This window comes from Hibiscus syriacus, unplaced genomic scaffold, assembly GCF_006381635.1.
Source record: "Hibiscus syriacus cultivar Baekdansim isolate YM2019G1 unplaced genomic scaffold, ASM638163v2 tig00110387_pilon, whole genome shotgun sequence".
NCBI lineage: Eukaryota > Viridiplantae > Streptophyta > Magnoliopsida > Malvales > Malvaceae > Hibiscus > Hibiscus syriacus.
In genome coordinates, this window is record NW_024062717.1 from 7,187,611 (window position 1) to 7,207,755 (window position 20,145).

Consider the following 20,145-nt stretch of genomic DNA (forward strand, 5'->3'; position numbering starts at 1 on the left):
ATTATTTTTTTAATTTGAGTCTTAACTATTTGGTTATCAATTTTTTTATAATTTTTTTATTTTCATCCTTCATACTAAATAAAGTCTTAACGTGTTCTTTTATCGTTTATATTTTTATCCTAACAGATTCATCTAAAGTAGCAATGTGATATTAAAACGACTACATAACACTATCAAAAAGTGTAAAATAAAAAATCTAAAAATCATCTTAAAAGAAATGTATTATTTTAGAAATATTTGAAATTCTTTTATAATTTTTGGACTGTAGCATTTTGAACTAAAAAATTATCAAAAAAGTAACATGTGAAGGCAACTAACAAAATCAAGATAAATGAAGAAGCCGACAGCCCAAAATAACTAGAGCACGTACAAGACGACTCTAGTAACATACCTCAATATCAATAAGTTTATATTACAAGTAAAATTTGGGGATATATTTTCTTAAAGATAAAGAATTGTAATTTCGGGTTGGTCAAATCAATCGGTCTTCCTTTTCAAATTTCTAATTGATAATCGAAAGAGTAAAATAATAAATTGAGGACCAGAGTGTAAAAGAAAGGAAACTTGAAGTTTTGCATGGTTATTGAACCATTACTAACCTTAACGAAAATGGATCAAGAAATCTCTACATATTTCTAAACGATTCTTTAAATAAAAAAAAAATACATCATATATAAATTTTGGCAAAGTGAATCTCTAAATATTTCTATGTTAATACATAACGTTCATTATACAGATTTCATCAAATGAAACATAATTTATGTAAACCCAACGGCTGGGTAAGAAATATTGATTCCTTGCCAAAATAGATTTTTAGCACATAATATCTTGCCTGCCCAACAATTAATTTCAACTATGTTAGCCGTTGGCAATAAAAATACTTGAAATGGAAACGATTAAATTGAAATTAATAAAGTTGGGCTTACATTTTTATGAAAACCAACCTTACAAGATGATCATATGGTTATAAATAGAACGAGATAAACTGTGAGTTACTCGAATTTGATTTGGACAAAGTTCGGTCAACACTCAAATCGAATGAACTTGACTCAAACTTGAATTTAACTAAAATTTTTAACGAGTTGTAGCAAGTTATTTGATGTATGACTCGAAAAGCTCTAGAACAACTCAAAAAATAATAACATTTATATGTTGTTTTGTTTTCAAATGTAATATAAGGTTTTCATGTACTTAATGTTCATGTTCGAGTTCAATTTAAGCTGAAATCGAGCTCGATTTTAAGCTTCAATTGAGTTAAGTCTGAGAATATTTCGAGTTCAAGTTTTTTAAAGTTTGAGTCGAGTTTGAATTTTTTATTTCGATTTCAAGTTGTACTTGACAATTTTAAACTCGCGAATTTTCGAGTTAAATTGACCTTAATTTTAAACTTTTCGAGATAAGTATAATTCAACAATATTTAAACTCGACTCTCCTCGTTTTCAACCCTAGATACATCCAACCAACTCAGTGTGATTCTGAAGCAGGGTTTGGAAGGAATCTAGCTGACTTAGACAAATATTAAAAAGTATACATATTAAAGGGCAAATTTACTTTTACACCTTAAAAATTTTATTTTTTTAATATTTTGCTCTTTTGGACTTATTTTTAAGAAAAAGTTCGAAAGAATGTTATTAGGGAGGTAGTTGTCGAATTAGCTTCATCATTCTTTACTACGTTCAAGCATATATGTCCTTTAATAATACATACAAACTGGAATTGGCATATGACAGAGAACATACCCACAACAGTAATGTCAGCCCCATTCTTCTTTGCCAAAGCAGCAGTAGTTGCTGCCTGCTCAAAAATTTAATATTATGTCTCTAAGAACAAAGTCATTTTCTTGTTTGAAAGAATTCATTACTGATGCTGTGAAACCGTGAGAATTTAAATATTATGTCTTTAATAAAATAACCTGTCTTGTTCCCTCGGAAAGATAAGGATTACTGTCAGTTATTGGAAGAAGCAGATGTTTGAATTGAGTAAATGGTTCAGCTGCTAAATTCACTTCAGATTCCTGAGGCTCAGCCTTTGCTGTTCAGCCACAATTATGGGAATCAAACCATTGTCAGCTTAAAGTTTCAATTACATTCAACGAAATTTTGCTCAATCTAAGCCACTACATCATTTATCGAAAAAGATTTGGGGGGGGGGGAATCGATTCCAATTAAAATTCAAAATTCATCAACTCGCTATAAACATTCCCTAAACCCAACAACAACACTGACAGTAAAAGAAGTTACCTTTGAGTCCGATCCTGTTAATTCTGGGGAAAATAGACAAGAGAGGAAAAGGGGAAGAACGCGAAGAAGTGAAAGCTAAGGAAGAAGAAGATTCAGTAGAACAAAAAGAAGGGGGAATTGAAATTTGGGTACGCTTTGAAGCACCGAACGGAACTGCGATCGAATAATAAGCAAAAGCCATCTGATTCGGTGGAACCGAGTAAGAGCGAAAAGCACCGAGTTGATGATTCGAGAAACTGGGTGTAAGCAATGTAAATAAATTATCGATAAATATAGAGAATGAAAAAAAAATTGAACGAGAGAGAGACAGAGAAGATAATGATTGTATGCGTGTGCAACGTGTATTAAGATCTTCCCATAGGCCATTCTTAACCATGTTGCTTTCTTAATCATGACCGTTAATGTCAAGTTTTCACCTGAAACGGCGTGAAATGATTGAAGAAATAGAGAGAAAGGTAGGTCTACAGAAAAGAAATACTCATTATTTTCATTCATAATTCCATTTTTTGTTCATTACATTCAATATATTACTCAGCTTATCCAATTATTTATTGACAGTTGGTATTCCTTCTAATAATATAATCGTTCCAGGTCCAGCTTAGCTACATCCCTTTTCCTCCTTATCTGTTGACTCCTTCAGTCCAGTTGACTCATTCAGCCCAGTTATCATCTCCTTATCTGCCAAGCTCTCGTCGAATAAAGCATTCGATAATTTCAAAATCTCTAACTCCTGTAAATTCAAAATCTTTAACTCTTTTCTCAATTCCCCTTTTTCACATCATCAATCCTTAATTTCTCTTTCCCTATTTCTAATTTCTCATCCAAGGCCATGACAATACCCCCTCTTCAGTCGATGCTTATCCCCAAGGATCGAAGGCAGGGAACTGTAATTTCAAAACATGAAAATCCTCCCAGGTAACATTCTCTGGTCCCAAATTAATCCATTGAATTAACAATTGAGTAATTGCTTTGCTGTTTCTTTTCACGATTCTTTTGTCTAATACCAGGTGAGGATAAACGCGAATTTGTCCCTCGGCATTAACCTCAGGTGGATCTCGAGAGGTCACTACTTTATCTCCAATCCTCTTTTTCAATAAGCTAATGTGGAAAACAGAGTGTATTTTCGATTTATCAGGCAGCTGTAATTTGTAAGCAACTGACCCTATCTTTTTTGTGACTTTGTAGGGTCCATAGTATCTGGCTGATAGTTTAAGGTTTTTCCTTAACGCCACTAATGTTTGTCTATATGGCTGTAGCTTAAGGTAAACTTCATCTCCCACCTGTAGCACTCTGTCACTTCGCTTTTTGTCTGCAAAATGCTTCATACATTGTTGTGCTTTGTCAAGCCGATCATGTAGGACTGTATTCATGTTATCTCTTTCTTGTAGCCATTTTTGTACATCTGCTACTTTTGTTTCTGTTGACCATGTCATAGTAGGAGGAACATATCCATAGAGAGCTGTGAATGGAGTAGTTCCCAAAGTAGTGTGGAAACTGATATTATACCACCATTCTGCTTGGGAAGCCACTTACTCCAATTAGTAGGTTTCATAAAACACATTCCCCTCAAATATTGCTCTAAACACTGATTTAGTCTTTCTGTTTGACCATCAGTTTCTGGATGGTAAGCTGTAGAGAATATAGTATGAGTTCCTAACAGCTTAAGTAGTTCTGTCCAGAAAAGGCTAGTAAAAATTTTATCCCTGTCAGATAAAGCTATTTTTGGCTGCCCATGTAGTTTATACACCTGATCCAAGTATACTTTAGCTACTTATGTTGCAATAAATGGGTGTACCAGGGGTATGAAATGTGCATACTTAGTAAATTTATCAATAACAACCAGTATGCAATTGTACCTGTTAGAAGTTGGTAATCCTTCAATGAAGTCCATAGTAACAAATTCCCAAGCTTGTTGGGGAATTAGTAGTGGTTGAAGCAACCCTATTTCAAAATATGCTCATTTTTAATCCTCTGGCAAATATCACATTGTTGGACATGATCTTTAATCATTCTCTTCATCCCTTTCCAATAAAAATAAGACTTCACTCTGTGATAAGTAGCTTGAATCTCTGAGTGACCACCATGGGAATAATCATGTAGAGCCTCTATAATTTGCTTCCTTAGGGAGCATGTTTGTCCAATGTAGACCTTACCTTTATTCCTTAGGACACTTTTTGAATATGACCATTCTGTTGCATCTTGAGTAGGAACAGCTAATTTAGTGATCATCTCTGCTGCCATTGAATCATCCTGATAACTCTGCTCAACCTCCTGAACCCAGGTTGGAATAACAACAGTAGCTGTTAATTGTTGTAATTCCACCACATCATCATCTTTTCTAGATAAGGCATCTGCTGCCAAGTTGTGTCTGTCTTTCCTATACTGAATGATGTAATCCAATCCCAACAACTTTGTAAGCCCTTTTTTCTGTATAGAAGTAGTCAATTTATGTTCTAGTAAATGTTTTAGGGGGTCTCTATAATAAAAAAAACCCCTTCTAAGTAATGCCTCCACTTAGAAATGGCCATGAGTATAGCCAAGTACTCCTTTTCATATATGGACAGATCCAATTGTTTAGGTCCTAATGCCTTGCTAAGATAAGCTACTGGTATGCCATCTTGGGATAAAACTGCTCCTATTCCTTTAGAGCTTGCATCTGTCTCTAAGCAAAAACTTTTTGTGAAATCAGGTAATGCTAAAACAGGAGCCTGGCACATTGCAGTTTTTAGAAGTTCAAAGGCAGTTCTACTGTCTTCTGTCCACTGAAAATGGTTATTTTTAAGCATAGTAGTTAGGGGTTTAGCAATCTCCCCATAGCCCTTTATAAATCTCCTATAATATCCTGTCAAGCCAAGGAACCCTCTTAAAGATTTTAAGGTTTTTGGCAATTTCCATTGCTGCATAGCCTGAATTTTGATGGATCAGTAGCTACTCCTTGCTTAGATATTATATAGCCTAGATACTCCACTTCCTTTTGACCAAAGAAACACTTTACTCTCTTTGCAAATAACTGATTATGTTTTAAAACTTCCAGAACAGTCCTGAGGTGACTGATATGGCTTTCCAAATCCAAACTGTAGATGAGTATGTCATAAAAAAACCAGTACAAATTTCCTTAGATAAGGCTCAAATAGCTTGTTCATTAATGCCTGAAAAGTTGCTGGGGCATTTGTCAACCCAAAAGGCATAATCTTAAATTCAAAGTGGCCATGGTGAGTCCTAAAGACTGTTTTAGGAATGTCTTCAGGAGTAATTCTAATCTGCCAGTACCCTGATCTCAAATCCAGTTTAGAAAAATAAACTGCTCCAGTCAACTCATCTAGCAAGTCTTCCACCACAGGAATTGGAAACTTATTTTATAGTAAGGCATTCAATTGCCTAATCTATACACATCCTCCAACTTCCATCTTCTTCTTAATAACAAACATGGTGAGGCAAATGGACTTTTACTGGTCTGAATTATAGAAGAAGATAACATTTCCCTTACTTGCTTTTCAACCTCTGACTTCTGATGGTAAGGCATCCTGTAGGGTCTGATATTCACTGCTTTTGCACCTTCTTTTAATTTGATTGAGTGGTCATGTTCTCTTGGAGGTGGCATTCCTTTTGGTTCTTCAAAAACAACCAAGTATTCCTCCAATAACCCTTAGCTCAACAGGTACTACTTCATGACTAACATTCCCACTTAACATAAAAATCTCCCCTGTTAGATCATTATTTTTTCCAACTTCTGCATTTTACTGTTTGATATCAATCTAACATAATATGAACTCTGCCCTCCTTTTAAAGTAACCTCTTTTCCTTCTTTCTGGAAAAACTCCATGTAGTTAAAATCCATCAGTAGTGGACTGTTTTCTCAACCAATCCACCCCTAACACCATATCATCTCCTTCCAGAGCTAAAACTTTGAAATTATGTTCAAATTGAGAACCTTGCATTCCCCACCTTAAGTTTTTACTCATAGCTGAACTGTATAATTTCTCTCCATTAGCTGTAATGGTCAAAGGATGTCCGCTCCACTTTCATTCCCTCTTTAGAACTGCCCAGTTATGAAACTATGTGTGCTTCCACTGTCTATTAGGATGTTCAATGGTTTCCCTGATATGTGACCTTGTATCCTTAAGGTATTATAGCCTATGTTACCTGTTATTGCATTTATAGATATTTCCAGTTCTCCCTCCCAGAGTCTGCTTCCTTGGGCTCATTGTATTCTGGTTCCACATTCTCAAACTCCTGTATCCTCTATCTCCTCCATAGAATTCAACTTTTTGAATTTGCATTGATGTCCGGACTAAACTTTCACCACATTTGTAGCACAGTCCATGTGTTCTTCTATACTCCACCAAAGATTGTCTATTCTGGTTAGTATTCTGAATAACTCCCTTTTGTGGTTGATTCAAGGTGATATTAGGAGATTTATAGATAACTCTGTCCTGTAGATGCCACTCTAGGTTGAAACTCAACTTTCTGCTTTCCACCTCCCAAGTCAACTCAACCAATTTTGCTAATCTAAAAGCAGCAGTCAGAGTGGTTGGATTATGAGTCTTTACTCTGTGCTTAATTTCTTCCTTCAATCCACTCAGAAAACTGGAAACAAAATACTCTTCCTCCAAAAATGGACTATACTGCAACATGTAAGACTTCAATTCTTCAAACTTCTCATGATAGTCTTCTACTGACTATCTTTGGTTTAAATTATTAAATTCCTCCACAATATCATTATAATTCTGATCACAGAATCTATGAAATATATCTGCTATAAACTCATGCCAATTTACCTTGTGCTTCTGAGCTATATACCCATCAAACCAAGTTTCAGCCTTCCCAGTTAAATACATTGTAGCTAATTCTACCTTCTGATATTCAGGTACCTTAAAGATAGAAAAGTACTTCTGGCATTTTCTTACCCAACCTCTTGGGTTTGTTCCATCAAACATCTGAATTTCTATTTTAGGCTTGAAAACATAATTTGACTGACCCTCTCCACCAATAGATAACTCCCCTAAGTCCACTGTATTTCCTTCTATTTTCAACTTTTGCACATCCATAATATCATTAAGTGAACTTTCACAATTTTGAGGAATAAACATGTCTAGATGATAATATTCCAGGTTCATCTTTCTTGAAAGTGTATTTCTCATGCTCATTAAGAACTGTTATTAAGCATGGTTGCTTACCTCCTTTTAGTTTGATCTACAGCTGCTTGTAATCGACATTTATCAGACAAAGGTGAATCCTTTCCTTAGCTGCCTGGCTCACCATCTGCAAGATTCTCTGCAAATAGCCTATTCTCCGTCACTCCAGTTCCAGTACTTGTATCCTTGCTTCCAGCTCACTTTTCTGACCAGCCCACCAAGATGGTAATGTCTCTTCATTCCCAGCTTCCACTGGTTGTTCTGGTGTTTTGTGGTTCATTCTTCTGCATTTCTTTGTCTTACCCAGCTTGAAAATTCTTGGGATCAATAATCTAGCTCTGATTACCATTGTCAAGTTTTCACCTGAAATGGCGAGAAAGGATTGAAGAAATAGAGAGAAAGGTAGGTTTACAGAAAAGAAATACTCAGTATTTTCATTCATAATTCAATTTTTTGTTCATTACATATATTACTCCGTTATCCAATTATTTATTGACAGCTGGTATTCCTTCTAACAATATAACCGTTTCAGGTCCAGCCAGCTACAACCTTTCCTCCTTATCTGTTGACTCCTTGAGCCCAGTTGACTCATTCAACCCAGTTTATCTCCTTATCTGCCAAGCTCTCGTCGAATAAAGCATCGGTAATTTCAAAATCCCTAACTCCTGTAAATTCAAAATCCCTAACTCTTTTCTCAATTCCCCTTTTTCACATCATCAATCCTTAATTTCTCATTCCCCATTTCTAATTTCTCATCCAAGGCCATGACAGTTAATCTCGGCTGTCCAGATCTTATGATTCGTCGCGGGCCCGTTCAAACGCAACTTTTTGTCAGTCTTTAAAATCCAGTGTTGTTGAATAAACGTAACCGCCGGCGGCGGCGGTGGTTGCAGAGACAGCAACGAGATTTCCGATAAGGAAACGACGTCAATTCCAGAAAGAAACCGCCTTCTCTATATTGATAATTGAGGTAGTACATTTTTCATAAAAGGAGAAGCTTTAGAGTAAATTTCTCGTCGATGATTCAAACTCCAAAGAAGAGTATGTTTGGCAACTGAGATTGCCTTTTTTTCTGGGAAAAGTGTAATCAATAGTTCCCCTTTATCAGATCAGCCAAAAATTTTGCATTTGCTTGAAAAGATTACTTGAATTTATTGTCAAATGTTTTACTTTGTTTAAGCCACTGCCATTCATTTTTCCCACTTATGCAAGTGTTGAACAACGTGAGAAAAGCGCATGAACTTAAGTAATTGTAATGTGCAGAAAACTGAGCTTACTAATAATTGTGTTGATTGTTTGAATATGGTGATAAGTTTTTGCCTCGGTGTCTATCAGAGATTTAAATTGCGGTTGCGGCCGTGTTTTCAGTTGCCTTGCATTTATCGTTATTGCGGTTATTACGGGTATCGCGATCGTGCAATAATAATTTCGGATGGCAAGGTTACCGCTATATAATGACCGCTATTCAGATAGTGGACCAATATCGTCCATATGAATTTCTTCACATAGATGTAAGCTTTTATGTTGCCATTCTGATGTGCATTCTATTCCTGACTTCTGCACGAAACTCATTCCACTAGTGCCAGATGATTATTTGGTTTACTTCACTATATATTTGTTGATTTATACCGCTCTTTGAAGCACATAGAACCATAGAAGCTATGCATTAAAATACAAGTTCATGCTTGTTTAGACAATTGCTGTGAACAGACTCAATTCCATTTTGTCTGTAGAAATTCACTTGCGGCCGGAGTAAATTGTTAATCCACTAGTAGCTTGTCGATTTTTCTGTCGGTATCCTAGTTTGATGTATATGCCAGTATAACTTTTAGATTCGATACGGTCGAAGTCCTTTTTCTTGATTTGCAGATGCAAGAACGGTTATATGTTGATCCTTGATGTGCTATCCCTTCGGGTGTCATCTGTTTTACTCTTTGAAGCTCACAAATGAAAATCTTTAGTACGAAATCGATCGGTATGTTCTTATTTAATTATTCATCGAGGTGAGATGTTGCTCTCCCAAAAAGATAACCCCAGGCATAAACAAGCTAGTTTTTTAGACATCTGTAAAACCTCATTTTATTAAAGTAGAGTAGCTGTGCTTCTTCAGCTATAGACTTTCTCGATGATTACTTAGATAGTCGACTTCGACGAAAGGAGGAAAGGCAGCAGTCCATTGTTGGACTACCTGGCTCTTATAGTTCATAATCTTATAACTAAGCTATGAAATCCTTAGTTTACAACCCTACAATCTTTCCTAATCTCTTGTCCTCCATTGAGGCTGCTCATTTTGATCATAGAGTTTACAAAAGCCTTGTTGAAACTCTGTTTTGAACTGGCAAACTTGTATACCAAACCTTTGGTTTTTGGATTTGTGAGCAGAGCTTGGTCGGAAGAGAACAAGGTTTTGCCCTGCAGGATCAACTTGAAGTAGGTGTTATCAAAAGTTGTCGAGGAAGGATCCAGAGTTGCTCCCGCATTCTTGCCTTGTTTTTGATATGGCAAATGCTCCTTAAACTTGCTGCAAATGATGGGTGAATTGTCGGGTCTATGTCATGCGTTGCATTGAAGTTGCGGATTCTTTTCTGGAAGGATGAGCAGTGGGAAAATCCAATAGTGTGGCCTCCTGCAACAACATCACAAGTAAGTACCATCTTAATCCTATGAACATATAAAATTTTATCATTTCAGTTAACCTGAAAGAGCTACTAGTCATCCATGGATAGGCCTCTCTGAGAGAAGCTTTGCTGCAGTTGAGAATGTTGAAGGTTGGAGCTGGCAATTGTATGGTTTCGCTAGCCTTCGACATTCTCCGTCTTTTCTTCCCTTAGGCACATCCCATAGGACCTCCGGACTATAACGAATTGATCACATAGACACCATTAGATCAGCCATATACATATATCGAACAGATAGAACTTAGAATCTGCATGAATAAATGTCTTACTAGCACGACAGCATCCCTTGCAGCAAAAGCCAAAATATCAGCACATGAAACGACACCAGGACACTGCTTCAACTTCTTTCTTTGCATTTTCTATAACATAAAATCCATGCAATGAAAGATTTGCAGGTCCGTCTTTTTCAGCTTTATTGTTTCCCTTTGAGTACAACAGCACAGAAGCATCACAACCCTGAAAAAAAGGCCATTTGAATGTATAAATCAATCTCAAAATTCCAACTTCAAAGATGACATCTCTTAAATCCACACCAATTACCCTGATAAAACAATCATGAAAATGCATTCGAAGAAGGGCAGCAGGGACTGTCTTATCCTTCATGGTGGCACTCTTGACAGCATTTGCAACTATCAACTCGACGTCTGGACAGGTTTTCTCATAGTGATTCAAGCTAAGAGCAACGGTCGGCGAAGAAGATGCCAACACAAGGACAACTAAGGTCAGTACCGCTACGAATAAGCCATATCGTCTTATTTTATCGACTCACAAGTAGATTTGAGCTTGTTTTTTGCATGGGAAAGTTTGGAGATTTATAGTGAGCCAGAGGGATCCGTTGGTGACAAAGGTAAGGTGACCTGCAGGTGGCCCCATTGTATATAGTAATGAATTGCTTCTTTAAGCAAGAATGATGAAGTGTTCATTAAGCATTCTTCATCCGACCACAAACTCCCCATGCAACTGACCTTTGTCATTTTCATCTCTATGTTAAAAATATTCCAACTTTCTTTTGTAACTATGGCTTGTGAGGATCAATTTTCTAATTTGACATGTAATTAAATTGATGTATTTAATCGATCTAAGCATGGACGAACATAAAATTTTATGTCAGGAGACGAACTCTTAAAATTTTACGGGTAACGAACTTATAAAAGTAATGGCTTTCATTGGAATTTTCAGGTGCTCCCCCTCGGTTCATCCCTGAACCCAAGCATTCATTGGAACATTTGATGAAGTAACTGGCTTTGCTCAAAGAAAAGTGTCTCGATACATTCTCCATGTTCATTAAGATGAAAGTTGGGTAATTTTATGGATTGCATTATAACGAGATTAGGACAAGACTCCAGCCGTTGCCAACGTCTGATCCAACAACAGGAAAAAAGATTCTCGTTTGTTAAAAAGGAGGTTGGGTGTAACAATCACAGTGTTACTTGCCTTAATAAGCTTGGTTTTTTAAGTACAATTAAGGCTCCTTTTTAGTTAGCCAAGGTGTTCACAGGACATTTTATTATTATAAATTTATTTAAAAATAAAATTTAACAATTTTTTTTTTATTTTTTTAATAGTCTTGAGATAATTATAAGATAATATTTATTCACAACTTTCTTAACCTATTAACAACGTACACACTTCCTACAATAACTCTAGGGAGATCAACAATTCATTTTACAACTTAGGCCACCTAATTTGAATATAATACTAGTTTAGAAACTATCTAGAGTTTTTTATATATTGAATTGAATAATCTCTATGATTAGGAGTGCTCAATCAATTAATTTGATCAGTAGCCGAATGAATTAATCAAATTGAATTAATTGAAAATTTTAATCGTTAATTGAATTGATTTTTTAAATTATTAACCGAATCGAACAAAGTTCGACCAATTCAGTTGAGTTTTAAATCAACTGAAATTTTTTATAAGTTTTTTAGTTAGATTAATTTGATTTTAACATTTGTGTTTTTTTATTTTGGGTTAAAATATGATTGAATCTTGAAAGTTTAGCGAATTGAGTGGGTTAAAATAGTCGATATTTGATTTTAATGGCTTTGGTCTTATATACTTATATAGAATAAATAATATATTTTTTATTTTTTATTATTTCAATTAATTGATAATCAACTGTGAAAAAAATTAATTGATATCGATCCAACATCTAATTATTTAATTAATTAAATTATATTTTAATTCATCAATTAATTTAATTAAAACCAAATAATTAATTAAATTATATTTCTATAACCATATTTTAATTCATTGCACAAAAACATCCTACTTTCCTTCGGGCTCAGATTATTGTGCGTGAGAAAAATCATTGATTGGTGTTACACTCAACTTTTTTAAAAAGAAAATAATATCTATTCTATTGACTTATAAGGCTGAATACATAAATTGGTCTCAACTTAGTAACTTTTTTAAAAATTGGTCCTTAATTATTTTCTAGTCAAATTGACTCATTAACTTGGTAATTTTATCAATTTGGTCCTGAACTTTTTTTATTTGACAAACGGCTAATCATCTACATTGTATTCATCACATATATGCATATAACTTCCATAATTGGTGCCTACATCAAGTGATCACCATCCATCATGCATGATTACCATTTAATGAGGAGAAACTGGGTATGTATATATGTCGATTCATGCATTTTAATATATTTGTAAATTCTGACATTATATAAATAAAAATTTCCTCGCTTCATTGAAAACTTTAATCTCTATAGCAAAATGATTTAATGTATAACTTTGAAATGTAAGTGTTGCAATAGAACAATCAATCATCTCTGGAACTCGAACATATGTACAAGCCCGTGGATGCTACAATAATCTAAAACAATAAGTAAAATTAAAATTAATTAAATTAGGGACGAAAATAGAATTAGAGCAATTGTGATCCATAACGGGTAACGAACTTATAAAAGTAATGGCTTTCATTGGAATTTTCAGGTGCTCCCCTCGGTTCATCCCTGAACCCAAGCATTCATTGGAACATTTGATGAAGTAACTGGCTTTGCTCAAAGAAAAGTGTCTCGGATACCATTCTCCATGTTCATTAAGATGAGAAGTTGGGTAATTTTATGGATTGCATTTAACGAGATTAGGACAAGACTCCCAGCCGTTGCCAACGTCTGATCCAACAACAGGAAAAAAGATTCTCGTTTAAAAAGGAGGTTGGGGTGTAACAATCACAGTGGTTACTTGCCTTAATAAGCTTGGTTTTTTAAGTACAATTAAGGCTCCTTTTTAGTTAGCCAAGGTGTTCACAGGACATTTTATTATAAATTTATTTAAAAATAAAATTTAACAATTTTTTTTTATTTTTTTAATAGTCTTGAGATAATTATAAGATAATATTTATTCACAACTTTCTTAACCTATTAACAACGTACACACTTCCTACAATAACTCTAGGGAGATCAACAATTCATTTTACAACTTAGGCCACCTAATTTGAATATAATACTAGTTTAGAAACTAATCTTAGAGTTTTTTTATATTGAATTGAATAATCTCTGATTAGGAGTGCTCAATCAATTAATTTGATCAGTAGCCGAATGAAATTAATCAAAATTGAATTAATTGAAATTTTATCGTTAATTGAATTGATTTTTTAATAATTGAATTGATTTTTTAAATTATTAACCGAATCGAACAAAGTTCGACCAATTCAGTTGAGTTTTAAATCAACTGAAATTTGTTATAAGTTTTTAGTTAGATTAATTTGATTTTAACATTTGTGTTTTTTTATTTTGGGTTAAAATTTGATTGAATCTTGAAAGTTTAGCGAATTGAGTGGGGTTAAAAAATAGTCGTATTTGATTTTAATGGCTTTGGTCTATATACTTATATAGAATAAAAATATTTTTTATTTTTTATTATTTCAATTAATTGATAATCAAACTGTGAAAAAAATTAATTGATAATCGATCCAACATCTAATTATTTAATTAATTAAATTATATTTTAATTCAATCAATTAATTTAATTAAAACCGAATAATTAATTAAATTATATTTCTATAACCATATTTTAATTCATTGCAAGCTAATATATGTTTCAATATTATATTTAATTTATCTCTTGTAAAACACAAAAACATCAACTTTCCTTCGGGCTCAGATTATTGTGCGTGAGAAAATCATTGATCGGTGTTACACTCACTTTTTTAAAAAGAAAATAATATCTATTCTATTGACTTATAAGGCTGAATACATAAATTGGTCTCAACTTAGTAACTTTTTTAAAAATTGGTCCTTAATTATTTTCTAGTCAAATTGACTCATTAACTTGGTAATTTTATCATTTGGTCCTGAACTTTTTTTATTTGACAAAAACGGCTAAATCATCTACATTGTATTCCATCACATATATGCATATAACTTCCATAATTGGTGCCTACATCAAGTGATCACCATCCATCATGCATGATTACCATTTAATGAGGGAAAACTGGGTATATGTATATATGTCGATTCATGCATTTTAATATATTTGTAAATTCTGACATTATATAATAAAAAATTTCCTCGCTTCATTGAAAACTTAATCTCTATAGCAAAATGATTTAATGTATAACTTTGAAATGTAAGTGTTGCAATAGAAACAATCAATCATCTCTGGAACTCGAAAACATATGTACAAGCCCGTGGATGCTACAATAATCTAAAACAATAAGTAAAATTAAAATTAATTAAATTAGGGACGAAAATAGAATTAGAGCAATTGTGAGTCCATAAGGCAGAGCTTTAAGCAGAGTTGATTGATTGTCGTGGTGAAGTTGCCCCTGGAACACCAGAATTATTGCCATTTCCCGATGTGGCTTCCGGATTGACTGCAATAGCCGAGGACCGCCATCGGTGGTATCACCGGTAGAGTGTTCGAGGCCTCAACATCATAACCTAAGAAAACCATATCTCATTGTTAAAGATGTATGAGATAACTAGATATGCCAACGAAACGGGGAAGTTACTTACAGTCGGATGCTTTCCAGCCGAGTACCATCTTCTCACGATCGACGATACGATAAACCGTCATGAAATTTTCTGGATTGAATTAAAGAAAACGTAACAAGCATCTTCTCACGATCGAACGATACGATAACCGGTCATGAAATTTTCTGGATTGAATTAAAGAAAACGTAACAAGGAATCAACATTTACTCCTAGAAGAATACAGAAGCTAAATGATTGTATCAGATACAGGAGATCCATTAACTCTTATGCAATAAGCTTCGAAAACAGCAGAGTAAACTGTGTCGCTGGGAGACTTACGTCCGATGATATTCACACTGTCACTTTTCACGACACCTAAACAGTACAGACCTCCACCCTGGAGATGAAATGAACAAGGATTATCTTTCATCACGAGTCGAGAAGCACGATAAACATCTAGTAGAATCGAGATGAACTTTTACCTTTGTGGGAATCACTACTATTGGATCGTGGATGGAAAACCGATCTCCGCCGTTCATTGTCAAATTCACTACAGGGTACTTAAAGCTCGTTGGTTTGCACTGTAGGTAAAAGAAATCAGTGCCTGAGGCCTCCATGCAAGGAAAAAAGAACAATTTTCGATAGATCTAAACAAATGGATTACCTTAGCTCATAAAAATATTCAAAGGGAAGCTCGTCTGAAGAACTACTAGACGTATACCTCTTCCTTGGGTCAATTGTTGAACTACCGAAATAAAATCAGTATAAATACGTGTACCGGAGAAAATGGAGGAAAACAATGAAGTATGTGGTTTGAAGTATGAACTACTTACACTCTCGGAATAAGCGTATAAGCTGGGTCATTCAGATATGTAAACGAGGTACCCGAGTCGAAAATAGCAATTGTGCAACCCCTAAAAAAATTTATAATTTTTTTGTGCAACTCCTGAATTTTTGTCTTGGGTCCGCCCCTGTCAACAACAGTGCAGTGAGATTTCCCAAATTTAGAAAAATTGTTTCATAATGGCAAAGGAAACTAAAAGTTACAAACCCGAAAGTAATCTTGGCTTCGACGGGTTTGGTTTCATCGGCATCCGTGGTTAAGTGCAAGACATCCTGCACCAAAACTCCGATCGATGAAGTGCCATCGGACAGTAGTCAACTTGATAAGGACAATTATTCGAAGGCGAAGAACATCTTCTATGATGTTCGCCATGGCACTGTTACAGGGAACCTTTGAGCTTGTGGATGATATTAGGGCTGTAGATGTTAACTCTATTGCCTAAAACACACAAATTGCAGCATAATACCAATCAAAATGGCTGTTCACGCATCAAAAAAAATAGATAAATCATGGAAAGCATCATGGGGTTCACAACTACCGGGAGAGCATAATATATAAGGGATCCATTAGGTGTATCACTTTCATAATTTTTCATCCAATTAATATTTTAATATTCCGACGGTTGAATTTACCAATATAAATATTATTATCTTAAATGTAAAATTTCAAATCGATTTGATCTTCATCGACATGATTTAACACATTTTACATCAAACAAATAGATTAGTATTTTTAATTTCGAAATGAATGATTTAGGTGAACAGAATATGAAAGAGGACGGTGCAATGGTTGAAGCAATTAATGGAAGTAGGGGAGATTCTCTTTTATTTAATGAAAGAATCAAAAGAAACAAGGGTAAATTTAGGTGAACACAACTACCGACGTGATAATTTTTAAAAAGAAATTTATAATGACATGAGATTAATTTAGTGACACATTGACATCACCGTTAATTTTAATGATGAGTGACCAAAAATAAAATAAATGTAAATATTATGTATGACTATGAAACAAAATTAGTCAGATGACTAAAAGCGAATAAAAATGATAGTTAATATACTAAACTTGTAATTTATCCAAGAAATAAAGAATTATTAAACGATTTTAGAAAAAAAAAAAATGGGATTACCGGATAGCCAGATTGTTTCTATGCCTTTGACACAACTGGAACATCGCATGGCAACCAGAAGAGATCGCTGCCGGTGTCGAGTGCTACCAAAAATGACAAAGCTGGCGTACCCACCGATACATTGGCGTAATGCAAACTGAAATTTCCAAATAAAAAATTAAAAAAAATGGAAAGCTCTCGAGATTAAATAAACAGAAAAGTAAACATTCTCCAACATCATAAGAATTTAAGATGAGAAAAATGATCCTCTTTTTCTCGTCAACCAAACAGAAAAAAAAGCATGAAATTCGCTTTGGGTTCTAAAAATTCACTTCGGACTATCGTTGAACTACATAATAATCAGAAACTAAGTAATTATACAGTAGAAATATTTTTCGTTCAAGAGAAAAATTCATAAAAGCAGAACGAGTGTGAGGGGGGAAGGCGAAATCATACAATCCAAGGAGTTCAATCGATAAGTCTCGTTCCCGTCGATGAAAGTACAGGCGACTGATCATTCGCCATCGCCAAATGACGGCCCTTGATTATTGTATCGCGGTGGACCATGGCGGTGTAATACTCCGGACTTCCCTTCACCGGCAATTCATCGACGACTAAGAATTCCTTAACAGGATCCGAATATCTATGATGGATATCAAACCCGAAAGTACCGAAAACCGTAAGATCCCCGCTCTCAACCCCAACACCACTAACAATAAGACACGACTGTGTCTGAAACGAGTAAACTCACTCATGTCAGAAAATTTTTAGTTAAATCTTAGGGAAACCAAATTTTTGAGAGAGAATGAAATGGTTTGGTTGGAGTTTTAAGGTAAAACGAATTGGGAAGTGAAACCCCAACTCTGGTCGGTTAGGTGGGTCCCGCAGACGATTTGTCTTTTACTGTATTGCAATTTCTATTTTGGGAGATTTTCATTTCCATGCCTGATTCGCTGCCCTTTTTCATAATAAATCCCTCCAAATTTATGAAAATTTGTCTAATTGGTACCCAAAATTTTGTATTACTCCACGAGTTTGTTTAGTGAAGTTTTTACCAACTTTGACTTAAATACGTGTTTAGTCCACTATCTTCATCTAAAATTTCATATTATTTTAAACTTTCTTTCATTATTTTTAATCACTTATGGACAATTACAAATTAAGTTAGATAGAACTCGTCATATAGTCTATAGTAGAAGGGGAGGTTATTCTCCTTAGAGATCATGGATTCAAGTAATTCTATCGTAAGGTATGTGCGATTGTCAGTCAATTAAGAAATTTCTAAATAAGTGCTACCTTGTAACACCTCTTACTATTAAAAAAAATTGAATTATACACTTATTATAATAGCAAAGGTAAGATTTTTAAGTGAACCTTTTAATCTCATTTTTTTTATCTTTTTATTAAAACAATTTTCTTAAATTTTATATGATCACGTTATTAGTGAGTTGATACATGGCACACAAAAATTCATAGTACTTAGTTATTATATTTAAATATAATTAAATATTTATTACAACTTAAATATAATCTATTAAACGTAACTTTTTAAAAAAACCATTCAATTCGATACAAGTTAGAATCAAAATTTAATTATATAATAAGATGCATCAACTTGACTACTATTGTGAGGGGGCCAAAAAGGGAGGATTTAGAAATCAAAGAGAACAAAAAGAAAGAATAAAATAGAAGAAGCCCATTTTTGCAAAAGAAATAAAATAGAGGAATGCGGTCCATGACGGAGAAAATAAAAGTTGAAAAATAGGTGGAGGTTAGTTGGTGAAAGTAAAAGAGTTATCCATGATTGGCGGAAGAATATAAGAACTCAGTACCAACGCCACGTGTAGAATTTTGTTGACTTTTTTGGTCAATCTGTTCAACTCTCCCCTTTCTTAATTGACACTCTCAAGTTATAATAATTATGGTTTACCCCTTAAAAATATAGAAAACATTCGCAATAATAATAAAAAATTAAACAATTACACATTGCATTAATTTCATTGACGTCTGTGATAAATAAATTATATTGTTTTATAAGATTTTGAGTTTGAATATTAAATATCAGAGATTATGAATGTTTAATGTCAAAGGTTGAGAATTATCTTTAAACATATATTACCTTATTTTTATCTCATAATAATAACAGTATTTGTTTATTAATAACTATTTTTAATATATTAAATAAAAAATTATTTAAAAAAAGCATATTGTACAAGTTGCATTAATTGTGGCTAGAAAATAGAAATATGTCGGCGTGCAAGTTGCTGGAAATTTCTTCGTTTGACTTTCAATAATTAGGAACGTTCGGTCGCAATTATATCCACGTTGCACGCGGACAATGTGGGCTGAAACGTTACGGACCCATCACCAATTTTACCAACTCGCATATAATAGAAAAATATTTTATAAAAAAATATTTTTTCAAAATTTACCCAACAAAAAAAATTTAAATAGAATGATACATAATTTGTTCATAATTTTTTGTTAAACATTAATTTAAATTTTGCATGTAAAACTTTTAGTAGTTTTATTTAAATTTATATAAATTAAGGATAACATAAAGTAATTATGATCGTTTTAAAAATACTTTTTTTATATTTTAATTAAATTGAAATTCTATTAATATATGATACTAAAAATTCTTGTACGAGAGTACATGCTTTAAATACAATAATTTATTATCATTTAACAGATTCTTTTCCTTTTTGATTGATATTATGAAAAATATTAATTACTATTTAATATAACAATTGAATAGGCCGCCCTACATGGTTATTTTGTGGAAAGAAACCGTTACTTTGCTTCGGTTGTAGTTCTAAATTAAGTCTTTGCACGTGAAAACTGGAAATTATTGATTTCGTGAAACACAACGATAGTCAAAGAGAAGCTGCAATTAAGGATGTAAATCACAATGTATTTGATGAATTGTTTATAAATTATTTGTTTATTAAGTTAAATAAATTAGTATGAATAATTTTTATGTTCATTTAATAAACAAATGAACATAAATAAAAATGTACTTAGTTCGTTTATGTTCATGAACAAGCATGTTCGTTTATCAACTCGTTTACAAACTCATTTATTCGATTTTCATTTTCCTTTTTTATTCTCAATATTGGTGAAAGTAGGGACTAAAGTGAAAACAAAGTGAACGTTAGAATTCAAACTATAAAACCTAGGAGATTAAGGACCAGTGGCATAATTTCACC

General features: G+C 33.6%; 2 protein-coding genes, 1 long non-coding RNA gene and 1 pseudogene across 3 annotated transcripts; all 4 read right to left on the bottom strand.

The window, feature by feature from the left end:
• Window positions 1-1,605: 1,605 nt before the first annotated feature.
• On the bottom strand, window positions 1,606-2,527 carry LOC120122772. Its single transcript, XM_039141870.1, has 3 exons — window positions 2,241-2,527; window positions 1,913-2,031; window positions 1,606-1,794 (listed from the first exon to the last, which is right to left on the bottom strand). Exons 1-3 carry the CDS (start codon window positions 2,419-2,421, stop codon window positions 1,606-1,608), a joined length of 489 nt encoding a protein of 162 aa, XP_038997801.1. The 5' UTR covers window positions 2,422-2,527.
• Window positions 2,528-9,435: 6,908 nt separating this feature from the next.
• LOC120122773 lies at window positions 9,436-10,926 on the bottom strand (annotated as a pseudogene).
• Window positions 10,927-14,678: 3,752 nt separating this feature from the next.
• On the bottom strand, window positions 14,679-15,886 carry LOC120122536 (aspartyl protease family protein 1-like). The gene is made up of 7 exons (XM_039141671.1): window positions 15,818-15,886; window positions 15,649-15,729; window positions 15,467-15,565; window positions 15,324-15,381; window positions 15,143-15,169; window positions 15,027-15,071; window positions 14,679-14,951 (listed from the first exon to the last, which is right to left on the bottom strand). The coding sequence occupies exons 3-7, from the start codon at window positions 15,521-15,523 to the stop codon at window positions 14,851-14,853; spliced, it is 288 nt and encodes a 95-aa protein (XP_038997602.1). The 5' UTR covers window positions 15,524-15,565; window positions 15,649-15,729; window positions 15,818-15,886; the 3' UTR covers window positions 14,679-14,850.
• A 125-nt stretch (window positions 15,887-16,011) lies between these two features.
• Window positions 16,012-17,722, bottom strand: LOC120122537. Its single transcript, XR_005516092.1, has 3 exons — window positions 17,393-17,722; window positions 16,958-17,093; window positions 16,012-16,266 (listed from the first exon to the last, which is right to left on the bottom strand). It is a non-coding gene; the product is annotated as an uncharacterized LOC120122537 (long non-coding RNA).
• Between the last annotated feature and the right edge of the window lie 2,423 nt (window positions 17,723-20,145).